The sequence below is a fragment of the Patagioenas fasciata genome, chromosome 35 (genome assembly GCF_037038585.1).
Source record: "Patagioenas fasciata isolate bPatFas1 chromosome 35, bPatFas1.hap1, whole genome shotgun sequence".
Classification (NCBI taxonomy): Eukaryota; Metazoa; Chordata; class Aves; order Columbiformes; family Columbidae; genus Patagioenas; species Patagioenas fasciata.
This window is the reverse complement of record NC_092554.1, coordinates 2,449,483-2,462,528: the sequence shown is the minus strand read 5'-3', so window position 1 is coordinate 2,462,528 and position 13,046 is coordinate 2,449,483. Positions and strand designations below refer to the sequence as shown.

At 66.4% G+C, this 13,046-nt stretch overlaps 1 protein-coding gene across 1 annotated transcript in view; it reads left to right on the top strand.

Annotated features, from left to right (window-relative positions):
- Positions 1–13,046, top strand: part of LOC139826137 (TBC1 domain family member 17-like) — a 45,788-nt gene that overhangs the window by 31,161 nt on the left and 1,581 nt on the right. The window contains 6 exon segments of the mRNA XM_071801098.1: positions 1,593–1,685; positions 3,418–3,518; positions 6,392–6,470; positions 7,824–7,915; positions 11,251–11,451; positions 11,957–12,034. Coding sequence (XP_071657199.1) covers positions 1,593–1,685; positions 3,418–3,518; positions 6,392–6,470; positions 7,824–7,915; positions 11,251–11,451; positions 11,957–12,034 — 644 coding nt within the window.

Genomic DNA, 13,046 nt, shown 5'->3' with positions numbered 1-13,046 from the left:
ACCCTTCCCCCACTGCCCCCATTGCCCCCCAAACCCTTCCCCCACTGCCCCCATTGCACCCCAAACCCTTCCCCCACTGCCCCCATTGCCCCCCAAACCCTTCCCCCACTGCCCCCATTGCACCCCAAACCCTTCCCCCACTGCCCCCATTGCACCCCAAACCCTTCCCCACTGCCCCCATTGCACCCCAAACCCTTCCCCCACTGCCCCCATTGCACCCCAAACCCTTCCCCCACTGCCCCCATTGCACCCCAAACCCTTCCCCCACTGCCCCCATTGCACCCCAAACCCTTCCCCCACTGCCCCCATTGCACCCCAAACCCTTCCCCCACTGCCCCCATTGCACCCCAAACCCGCCCCCCACTGCCCCCATTGCACCCCAAACCCTTCCCCCACTGCCCCATTGCACCCCAAACCCTTCCCCCACTGCCCCCATTGCACCCCAAACCCTTCCCCCACTGCCCCCATTGCACCCCAAACCCTTCCCCCACTGCCCCCCATTGCACCCCAAACCCTTCCCCCACTGCCCCCCATTGCACCCCAAACCCTTCCCCCACTGCCCCCATTGCACCCCAACCCCCCCCCACTGCCCCCATTGCACCCCAAACCCTTCCCCCACTGCCCCCATTGCACCCCAAACCCTTCCCCACTGCCCCCATTGCCCCCCAAACCCTTCCCCCACTGCCCCCATTGCACCCCAAACCCTTCCCCCACTGCCCCCATTGCACCCCAAACCCTTCCCCCACTGCCCCCATTGCACCCCAAACCCTTCCCCCACTGCCCCCATTGCACCCCAAACCCTTCCCCCACTGCCCCCATTGCACCCCAAACCCTTCCCCCACTGCCCCCATTGCACCCCAAACCCTTCCCCCACTGCCCCCCATTGCACCCCAAACCCTTCCCCCACTGCCCCCATTGCACCCCAAACCCTTCCCCCACTGCCCCCATTGCACCCCAAACCCCCCCCACTGCCCCCATTGCACCCCAAACCCTTCCCCCACTGCCCCCATTGCACCCCAAACCCTTCCCCCACTGCCCCCATTGCACCCCAAACCCTTCCCCCACTGCCCCCATTGCACCCCAAACCCGCCCCCCACTGCCCCCCATTGCACCCCAAACCCTTCCCCCACTGCCCCCATTGCACCCCAAACCCTTCCCCCACTGCCCCCCATTGCACCCCAAACCCTTCCCCCACTGCCCCCATTGCACCCCAAACCCTTCCCCCACTGCCCCCATTGCACCCCAAACCCTTCCCCCACTGCCCCCATTGCACCCCAAACCCGCCCCCCACTGCCCCCATTGCCCCCCAAACCCTTCCCCCACTGCCCCCATTGCACCCCAAACCCTTCCCCCACTGCCCCCATTGCACCCCAAACCCCCCCCCACTGCCCCCATTGCACCCCAAACCCTTCCCCACTGCCCCCATTGCACCCCAAACCCTTCCCCCACTGCCCCCATTGCACCCCAAACCCTTCCCCCACTGCCCCCATTGCACCCCAAACCCTTCCCCCACTGCCCCCATTGCACCCCAAACCCTTCCCCCACTGCCCCCATTGCCCCCCATTGCCCCCCCCACTGACCCCCTCCCCCAGAGCGGGACCTGTGCCGCTGCCCCCCCCAGGGCCCCCCCCGGGCGCTGCTGCGGGATCTGCTCCTGACCCACTGCGTGTTCCACTTCGACCTGGGTGAGCGGGACTGGGGTACGGGGGTGTTTTGGGGTTCATGGGGGGCTGGGGGGCCTTGGGGGGGTTTGGGGTCTATGGGGAGCTTGGGATTCTTGGGGGGTTTGGGGTTCTTGGGGGGTTTGGGGTCCATGGGGGGTTTGGGGTCCATAGGGGGTTTGGGGTCCTTGGGGGGTTTGGGGGCCTTGGGGGGGTTTGGGGTCCTTGGGGGGTTGGGGGTCCTTGGGGGGTTTGGGGGGCATGGGGGGTTTTGGGGTCCATTGAGGGGTTGGGGGACGTGGGAGGGTTTGGGGTCCATGGGGGGTTTGGGGGGCATTGGGGGGTTCGGGGTCCATGGGGGGTTTTGGGGTCCATGGCGGGGTTGGGGTCCATGGGGGGTTGGGGGGCCTTGGGGGGGTTGGGGGGCATGGGGGGTTTTGGGGGCTTTGGGGGGCACAGTGGGGTTTGGGGTCCATGGGGGATTTGGGGTCCGTGGGGGTTCGGGGTCCATGGGGGGTTTGGGGGGCACGGGGGTTTTGGGGTTCATGGGGGTTTGGGGGTCCTTGGGGGATTGGGGGACTTGGGGGGCATGGGGGGTTTTGGGGTCCATGGAGGGGTTGGGGGACGTAGGAGGGTTTGGGGTCCATGGGGGGTTTGGGGGCCTTGGGGGGGTTTGGGGTCCATGGGAGGTTTGGGGGGCACGGGGGGTTTGGGATTCTTGGGGGGGTTGGGGTCCATGGGGGGTTTGGGGTCCTTGGGGGGTTGGGGGTCCTTGGGGGGTTTGGGGGCCTTGGGGGCTTTGGGGTCCATGGGGGTTTTGGGGTCCATGGAGGGGTTGGGGGACGTAGGAGGGTTTGGGGTCCATGGGGGGTTTGGGGGCCTTGGGGGGTTTGGGGTCCATGGGGGATTTGGGGGCCTTGGGGGGGTTGGGGTCCATGGGGGTTTTGGGGTCCATGGGGGGTTTGGGGTCCTTGGGGGGGTTTGGGGTCCATGGGGGGTTTGGGGTCCTTGGGGGGGTTTGGGGTCCTTGGGGGTTTTGGGGTCCATGGGGGGTTTTGGGGACACGGGGGGGTTTGGGGTCTATGGGGGGTTTGGGGTCCATGGGAGGTTTGGAGTCCATGAGGGGTTTGGGGGCCTTGGGGGGTTTGGGGTCCATAGGGGGTTTGGGGTCCATGGGGGGTTTGGGGTCTATGGGGGGTTTGGGGTCCATGGGGGGTTTGGGGTCCATGGGGGGGTTTTGGGGTCCATGGGGGTGTTTGTGGTCTCTGAGGGGTTTTGGGGTCCCCAGGGAGGTCCCTGTGGGCGCTTTGGGGGCTTCCTGGGGGTCCCCAGGGGGTCTTGGGGTTCCTGGGGGGGTTTTGGGGTCCCAGAGTTGGCCCCTCGGGGTGGGTTTATGGGGTTTTGGGGTCCCCGTGGAGACCCCTGGGGGGAGTTGGGGCATCCCTGGGGTTCCCTTGGGGATTTTGGGGTCCCCGGGGGGGTCTCTGGGGGGGTTTTGGGGTCCTAGGGGGGGGGGTGCCTGGGGCAGTTTTTGGGGTCCTGGGGGGGGCTTCTGGTGCCAAGGGGGTAGCCCAAGTTTTGGGGGGGGTTTGGGGGTGTCCTATGGGTTTGGGGGTGTCCTATGGGTCTGGGGGTGTCCTATGGGTTTGGGGGTGTCCTATGGGTCTGGGGGTGTCCTGTGGGTCTGGGGGTGTCCTATGGGTTTGGGGGTGTCCTATGGGTCTGGGGGCCCCCCTGACCCCCCTGTGCCCCCCAGGGTACGTGCGGGGGATGGGCGAGGTGCTGGGCCCCCTGCTGGGGGTCACCCCCCTCGAGCACGAGGCCTTTTGGGGGTTCTGCAGCATCATGGACATGGTGGTGAGGGGGGACCCCGAAACGGGGGGGACCCCGAAATGGGGGGATGTGGATGGGGGGGACCACGAAACGGGGGGGACCCCGAAACGGGGGGATGTGGATGGGGGGGACCCCGAAATGGGGGGGACCCCGAAACGGGGGGATGTGGATGGGGGGGGCCCGAAATGGGGGGGACCCCGAAACGGGGGGATGTGGATGGGGGGGGCCCGAAATGGGGGGATGTGGATGGGGGGGACCACGAAACGGGGGGGACCCCGAAACGGGGGGATGTGGATGGGGGGGACCCCGAAATGGGGGGGACCCGAAACGGGGGGATGTGGATGGGGGGGACCCCGAAACGGGGGGATGTGGATGGGGGGGACCACGAAACGGGGGGGACCCCAAAACGGGGGGATGTGGATAGGGGGGGGCCCGAAATGGGGGGGACACCAAAAGGGGGGGACATGGATGGGGGGGACCCCAAAACGGGGGGACCCAAAACAGGGGGACGTGGATGGGGGGGACCCCAAAATGGGGGGGACCCTGAAATGGGGGAACGTGGATGGGGGGGACCCCAAAACGGGGGGACGTGGATGGGGGGGGGGGCCCGAAACGGGGAGGACCCCGAAACGGGGGGATGTGGATGGGGGGGACCCTGAAATGGGGGGGGACCCCAAAACGGGGGGATGTGGATAGGGGGGACCCGAAATGGGGGGGACCCTGAAATGAGGGGATGTGGATGGGGGGGACCCCGAAATGGGGGGGACCCCGAAACGGGGGGATGTGGATGGGGGGGACCCCGAAATGGGGGGGACCCCGAAACGGGGGGATGTGGATGGGGGGGACCCCGAAATGGGGGGGGACCCTGAAACGGGGGGATGTGGATGGGGGGGACCCCGAAATGGGGGGGACCCCGAAACGGGGGGATGTGGATGGGGGGACCCCGAAATGGGGGGATGTGAATGGGGGGACCCTGAAACAGGGGGACATGGATGGGGGGGCCCCAAAATGGGGGGGACCCTGAAACGGGGGGATGTGGATGGGGGGGACCCCGAAATGGGGGGGACACCAAAAGGGGGGGACGTGGATGGGGGGGACCCCAAAACGGGGGGATGTGAATGAGGTGGGCCTGAAATGGGGGGGACCCCAAAACGGGGGGACCCAAAACAGGGGGACGTGGATGGGGGGGACCCCAAAATGGGGGGACGTGGATGGGGGGGGGGCCCGAAACGGGGGGGACCCCGAAACGGGGGGATGTGGATGGGGGGGACCCTGAAATGGGGGGGGACCCCAAAACGGGGGGATGTGGATAGGGGGGACCCGAAATGGGGGGGACCCTGAAATGAGGGGATGTGGATGGGGGGGACCCCGAAATGGGGGGGACCTCGAAACGGGGGGATGTGGATGGGGGGGGCCCGAAATGGGGGGGACCCTGAAATGGGGGGATGTGGATGGGGGGGACCCCGAAATGGGGGGGACCCTGAAATGGGGGGATGTGGATGGGGGGGGACCCCGAAATGGGGGGGACCCTGAAATGGGGGGATGTGGATGGGGGGGGACCCCGAAATGGGGGGGACCCTGAAATGGGGGGATGTGGATGGGGGGGACCCTGAAACGGGGGGATGTGGATGGGGGGGACCCCGAAATGGGGGGGACCCCGAAACGGGGGGATGTGGATGGGGGGGACCCCGAAATGGGGGGATGTGAATGGGGGGACCCTGAAACAGGGGGACATGGATGGGGGGGCCCCAAAATGGGGGGGACCCCGAAACAGGGGGACATGGATGGGGGGACCCTGAAACGGGGGGGACCCCAAAACGGGGGGATGTGGATGGGGGGGGCCCGAAATGGGGGGGAATGTGGATGGGGGGACCCCGAAATGGGGGGATGTGAATGGGGGGGGCCCGAAATGGGGGGGAATGTGGATGGGGGGACCCCGAAATGGGGGAGACCCCGAAACGGGGGGATATGGATGGGGGGGACCCCAAAATGGGGGGATGTGAATGGGGGGGGACCCCAAAATGGGGGGACATGAATGGGGGGGCTCCAAAATGAGGGGACCCCGAAACGGGGGGACGTGGATGGGGGGGACCCCGAAATGGGGGGGGATGCCAGAATAGGGGGGTCCTTGAAATGGGGGGACCCCGAAATGGGGGGGGATGCCAGAATAGGGGGGTCCTTGAAATGGGGGGACCCCAAAATGCGGGGGGATGCCAGAATGGGGGGGTCCTTGAAATGGGGGGACCCCAAAATGGGGTGGGGGGGGGCTCCAAAATGTGGGGTGAGAGGAGGAAGGTGGGGACCCCAACCCCCCCCCGAGGGGCTGTGAGGAGGTTTGGGGGGCTCAGGGGGTTTTGGGGTGCGGGGGGGGTCCCAGTTTTAACCGCGTTCCCCCCCCAGGGCAGCAGCTTTGGTCCGGGCCGGGCGGGACTGGAGCGGCAGCTGGGGCGGCTGGGGCAGCTGGTGCGGGTGGTACAGCCCGAGCTGGGGGAGCACATGGGTGCGTACCCCGAAACGGGGACCCCAAAACGGGGGGGACCCTCAAATCTGGGGAGCGAGGAGGAGGGTGGGGACCCCAAAACCCCCCCGAAGAGGTTTGGGGGGCTCAGGGGGTTTTGGGGTGCGGGGGCGGCCAAGTTTTAACCGCGTTCCCCCCCAGGGGAGCAGCTTTGGTCCGGGCCGGGCGGGGCTGGGGCAGCTGGTGCGGGTGGTACAGCCCGAGCTGGGGGAGCGCAGGGGTGCGTACCCCGAAACGGGGACCCCCAGACGGGGGGGACCCTCAAATCTGGGGAGCGAGGAGGAGGGTGGGGACCCCAAAACCCCCCCGAAGAGGTTTGGGGGGCTCAGGGGGTTTTGGGGTGCGGGGGCGGCCAAGTTTTAACCGCGTTCCCCCCCAGGGGAGCAGCTTTGGTCCGGGCCGGGCGGGGCTGGGGCAGCTGGTGCGGGTGGTACAGCCCGAGCTGGGGGAGCACATGGGTGCGTACCCCGAAACGGGGACCCCAAAACGGGGGGGACCCCCAAATCTGGGGAGCGACGAGGAGGGTGGGGACCCCAAAACCCCTCCGAAGAGGTTTGGGGGGTTCAGGGGGTTTTGGGGTGTGGGGGGGGGGTCCCCATTTTAACCTCCCCCCCCCCAGGGGAGCAGCTTTGGTCCGGGCCGGGCGGGGCTGCCCGAGCTGGGGGAGCGCGGGGTGCGGACCCCGAAATGGGGACCCCAAAATCGGGGTGGGGCCCGAAATGGGGGCACCCTGAAGTGGGGGGACCCCGAAAATGGGGGACCTGAGATGGGGGGGACCCCTAAAATGGGGTGGACCCCCAAAACGGGCATCTGAAATGGGGGGACCCTGAAATGGGGGGACCCTGGAAACTGGGGGGGTCGAGACGGGGGGGGGACCCCAAAACGGGGGACCCTGAAAATGGGGCAGGGGCAAAATGGGGGACCCCAAAATGGGGGGGACCCCAAAAACGGGCACCGCGAAATGTGGGGGACCCCGAGAATGGGGGGGGGGGGGCTGAAAATGGTGGGACCCCGAAATGGGGGGGACCGAAAATGGGGGGAGCCCAAAACGGGGGACCCTGAATATGGGGGGGGGACCTCGAAATGGGGGGGACCCTAAAACGGGGGACCCTGAATATGGGGGGGGACCTCGAGATGGGGGGGACCCTGAATATGGGGGGGGACCTCGAAATGTGGGGGACCCCAGAAACGGGGGGACTCTGAAATGGGGGGGACCCCAAAAATGGGGGACCTCGAAATGGGGGGACCCCGAAATGGGGGGACCCCGAAAATGGGTGGACCCCAAAACGGGGGACCCTGAAAAGGGGGGGGGGGAAACGAAATGGGGGACCTCGAAATGGGGGGGACCCCGAAATGGGGGGGACCCCGAAAATGGGCGCCTGAGATGGGGGGGGACCCCGAAAATGGGGGACCCTGAAAAGGGGGGGGGAACGAAATGGGGGACCTCGAAGTGGGGGGACCCCGAAATGGGGGGGACCCCGAAAATGGGCACCTGAAACGGGGGGGGCCCAAAAATTGGGAGACCTGAGAATGTGGGAAGGTGAAAATGGGGGACCCCAAAATCGGGCAATCCCGAAAATGGGGGGGGGGGGGTGAAAATCAGGGACCCCAAAAATGGGGGGTGGGGGGGTGTGAAAATTGGGGGGTCCTGAAAACTGGGGGGGGGGGGGGCTGAATCTGGGGGGGGGACCCCAAAACCTGGGGGAACCTGAAATGGGGGCGGAGCCTTAAAGTGGGGGGGTCACCCCAAGCGTGGGCGTGAGAGCCCCCCGGGGGTGAGGGGCCCGGGGTCACCCCCCCGTGTCCCCCAGGGTCGGGGGTGGCGCGGCGGTGCCTCCGGCGGTGGCTGCAGCTGCGGTTCCAGCCCTGGCTGGGGACAGAGGGGACGCGCAGGGTCTGGGAGGTAACGGGGACATTGGGGACACGGGGGGGACATTGGGGACGGGGGGGGCGTTGGGGACAGGGGGGACATGGGGACATGGGGACATGGGGGATGGAGGGGACGCGCAGGGTCTGGGAGGTAACGGGGACATTGGGGGGACGTGGGGGACGTAGGGGACGGGGGGGCAATGGGGACATTGGGGACAGGGGGTACATGGGGACATGGGGGATGGAGGGGACGCGCAGGGTCTGGGAGGTAACGGGGACATTGGGGGGACGTGGGGGACGTAGGGGACGGGGGGGCAATGGGGACATTGGGGACAGGGGGGACATGGGGACATGGGGGATGGAGGGGACGCGCAGGGTCTGGGAGGTAACGGGGACATTGGGGACACGGGGGGGACATTGGGGACGGGGGGGACATGGGGACATTGGGGACAGGGGGGACATGGGGACATGGGGGATGGAGGGGACGCGCAGGGTCTGGGAGGTAACGGGGACATTGGGGGGACGTGGGGGACATTGGGGACGGGGGGGACATGGGGACATTGGGGACAGGGGGGACATGGGGACATGGGGGATGGAGGGGACGCGCAGGGTCTGGGAGGTAACGGGGACATTGGGGGGACGTGGGGGACATTGGGGACGGGGGGGACATGGGGACATTGGGGACAGGGGGGACATGGGGACATGGGGGATGGAGGGGACGCGCAGGGTCTGGGAGGTAACGGGGACATTGGGGGGACGTGGGGGACATTGGGGATGGGGGGGACATGGGGACATTGGGGACAGGGGGGACATGGGGACATGGGGGATGGAGGGGACGCGCAGGGTCTGGGAGGTAACGGGGACATTGGGGGGACGTGGGGGACATAGGGGACGGGGGGGCAATGGGGACAGGGGGGACATGGGGACATGGGGGGCATTGGGGACATGGGGGGCATTGGGACATGGGGGATGGAGGGGACACACAGGGTCTGGGAGGTAACGGGGACATGGGGACATTGGGGGGACATGGGGACATGGGGGGCATTAGGGACATTGGGGACATGGGGGGACATTGGGGACGTGGGGGGACATGGGGACATGGGGGGCATTGGGGACATGGGGGGACATTGGGGACATTGGGGACATGGGGGGACATTGGGGACGTGGGGGGACATGGGGACATGGGGGGCATTGGGGACATGGGGGGACATTGGGGACATTGGGGACAGGGGGACATGGGGGACATGGGGGGCATTGGGGACAGGGGGGACATGGGGACATTGGGGACAGGGGGGACATGGGGGATGGAGGGGACGCGCAGGGTCTGGGAGGTAACGGGGACATTGGGGACATTGGGGGGTCGTGGGGACATGGGGGGCGTTGGGGACAGGGGGGACATGGGGACATGGGGGATGGAGGGGACGCACAGGGTCTGGGAGGTAACGGGGACATTGGGGACACGGGGGGGACATGGGGGGACATTGGGGACATTGGGGACATGGGGACATGGGGGGCATTGGGGACATTGGGGACATGGGGGGACATTGGGGACGTGGGGGGACATGGGGACATGGGGGGCATTGGGGACATGGGGGGACATTGGGGACATTGGGGACAGGGGGACATGGGGGGCATTGGGGACAGGGGGGACATTGGGGACATGGGGGGCATTGGGGACAGGGGGGACATGGGGGGACATTGGGGACAGGGGGGACATGGGGACATTGGGGACAGGGGGGACATGGGGACATGGGGGATGGAGGGGACGCGCAGGGTCTGGGAGGTAACGGGGACACGGGGACATTGGGGGGATGTGGGGACATGGAGGCCGTTGGGGACATTGGGGACATGGGGACATTGGGGACAGGGGGGACATGGGGACATGGGGGATGGAGGGGACACGCAGGGTCTGGGAGGTAATGGGGGACATGGGGACAGGGGACATGGGGACATGGGGGATGGAGGGGACACGGAGGGTCTGGGAGATAATGGGACATGGGGGGGACATGGGGGGGACATGGGAGGACACAGGGACGGGGGCGACAGAGGGGGACATTGGGACACGCAGGGTCTGGGAGGTAACGGGATGGGGGACATGGGGGGGGACAAGGGGACATGGAGACATGGGGGACATGGGGACATTGGGGGACAAGGGGACATTGGGGGACAGGGGGACATTGGGGCCGTGGGGACAGCGGGACAGGGGTACGAGAGGACACAGGGACCTGGGGACAGCGCTGGGACACCGGGGGGGTGGAGACGCTCGGGGTGTCCCTGTGTCAATGTCCTCCTGTCCCCATGTCCCTTGTCCCTTCTCCCCATGTCCCATCTCCCCATGTCCCCGTGTCCCCCTGTTCCCTGTCCCATGTCCCCCTGTCCCCATGTCCCCATATCCCGGGTCCCCATATCCCATGTCCCCATGCCCCCCGTCCCCTGTCCTCATGTCCCCCTGTTCGCATGTCCCCATATCCCCCTGTCCCCATGTCCCCATATCCCCCTGTCCCATGTCCCCGTATCCCCATGTCCCTTGTCCCCATGTCCCCATGTCCCCATATCCCCCTGTCCCACTGTCCCTGTGTCCCATATCCCCATGTCCCCATATCCCCCTGTCCCATGTCCTCCTGTCCCTATGTCCCCTGTCCCCATATCCCCTTGTCCCATATCCCCATGTCCCCATGTCCCCCTGTCCCCATGTCCCCATGTCCCCATATCCCCCTGTCCCCTGTCCTCCTGTCCCCATGTCCCCTGTCCCCATATCCCCTTGTCCCATATCCCCATGTTCCCCTGTCCCTGTGTCCCATATCCCCATGTCCCCATATCCCCATGTCCCATGTCCCCATATCCCCATATCCCCCTGCCCCTTGTCCCCATGTCCCCAAATCCCCCTGTCCCCATGTCCCCATGTCCCCATATCCCCCTGTCCCATGTCCTCCTGTCCCCATGTCCCCTGTCCCCATATCCCCTTGTCCCATATCTCCATGTCCCCCTGTCCCTGTGTCCCATATCCCCTTGTCCCCATGTCCCCATGTCCCCTTGTACCCATATCCCCCTGTCCCCATATCCCCCTGTCCCCATATCCCCATATCCCCCTGTCCCCATGTCCCGTATCCCTTTGTCCCCATGTCCCATATCCCCATATCCCCCTGTCCCCATGTCCCCTTGTCCCATGTCCCCATATCCCCATGTCCCATGTCCCCATATCCCCATGTCCCCCTGTCCCTTGTCCCCTGTCCCCCTGTCCCCATGTCCCATATCCCTTTGTCCCCATGTCCCATATCCCCATATCCCCATATCCCCCTGTCCCCATGTCCCATATCCCCATGTCCCCCTGTCCCTTGTCCCCTGTCCCCGTGTCCCCGTCCCCCCCAGGTGCTGTGGACGGGTCTCCCTTGCCCCAACTTCCACCTGCTCGTGGTGTTTGTGCTGCTGGAGGTGACACAGGAGGTGACACAGGAGGTGACACAGGAGGTGACACAGGAGGTGACACGAGACGCGTCCCCAGAGCCGGGGGACAACACCGGGGACCCCCCGGGGACCCCCCCAGGTGACAGCGACAGCGACAGCGAGGAGGTGGGGACGCCACGTTGGGGACGCCACATTGGGGACACCACATTGGGGACGCCACGTTGGGGACACCACATTGGGGACGCCACATTGGGGACGCCACGTTGGGGACGCCACGTTGGGGACGCCACGTTGGGGACACCACATTGGGGACGCCACGTTGGGGACACCACATTGGGGACGCCACATTGGGGACACCACGTTGGGGACGCCACGTTGGGGACACCACATTGGGGACGCCACATTGGGGACGCCACATTGGGGACGCCACATTGGGGACGCCACGTTGGGGACGCCACATTGGGGACACCACATTGGGGACGCCACATTGGGGACGCCACGTTGGGGACACCACATTGGGGACGCCACGTTGGGGACGCCACATTGGGGACGCCACATTGGGGACGCCGCGCCGGGTTTGGGGACACGGGGCCGGGCCGGGGGGGCAGTGGGGACACGGGGACCCCCCCGGAGGTGACGGTGTCCCCGTGTCCCCCCCCCGTGTCCCCAGGTCCCCGCGGTGCCGCTGGACGCGGGGCGGGTGCTGAGCGCCGCCGAGGGGCTGTTCCTGCAGCTCAGGGGGGCGCCGGTGAGACCCCAAAATCACCCCCAAAATCAGCCCGGGGACCCCAAAGTGACCCTGGGACCCCAAACTGAGCCCAACTGACCCCAAACTGACCCCCAAAAATGACCCCAAACTGACCCCTGGGACCCCAAAACTGAGCCCTGGGACCCCAAAACTGACCCTGGGACCCCAAACTGAGCCCAACTGACCCCAAACTGACCCCCAAAAATGACCCAAACTGACCCCAGCTGACCCCAAACTGACCCCTGGGACCCCAAAACTGACCCTGGGACCCCAAACTGACCCCCAAAAATGACCCCAAAGTGACCCCTGGGACCCCAAAAATGACCCCAACTGACCCCAAACTGACCCCAAAGTGACCCCTGGGACCCCAAACTGACCCCTGGGACCCCAAACTGACCCCAAAGTGACCCCTGGGACCCCAAACTGACCCCTGGGACCCCAAACTGACCCCAAAGTGACCCCTGGGACCCCAAACTGACCCCTGGGACCCCAAATTGATCCCAAAGTGACCCCTGGGACCCCAAACTGACCCCAAACTGAGCCCCGGGACCGCAAACTGACCCCCAAAACTGACCCCAAAGTGACCCCTGGGACCCCAAATTGACCCCAACTGACCCCAAAGTGACCCCTGGGACCCCAAACTGAGCCCAACTGACCCCAAACTGACCCCCAAAACTGACCCCAAAGTGACCCCAGGGACCCCAAACTGAGCCCCGGGACCGCAAACTGACCCCCAAAACTGACCCCAAAGTGACCCCTGGGACCCCAAACTGAGCCCAACTGACCCCAAACTGACCCCTGGGACCCCCAAACTGACCCCAAAGTGACCCCTTGGACCCCAAATTGACCCCAACTGACCCCAAAGTGACCCCTGGGACCCCAAAGTGACCCCTGGGACCCCAAAACTGACCCCAAACTGACCCCAAACTGACCCCTGGGACCCCCAAACTGACCCCAAAGTGACCCCTGGGACCCCAAATTGATCCCAAAGTGACCCCTTGGACCCCAAATT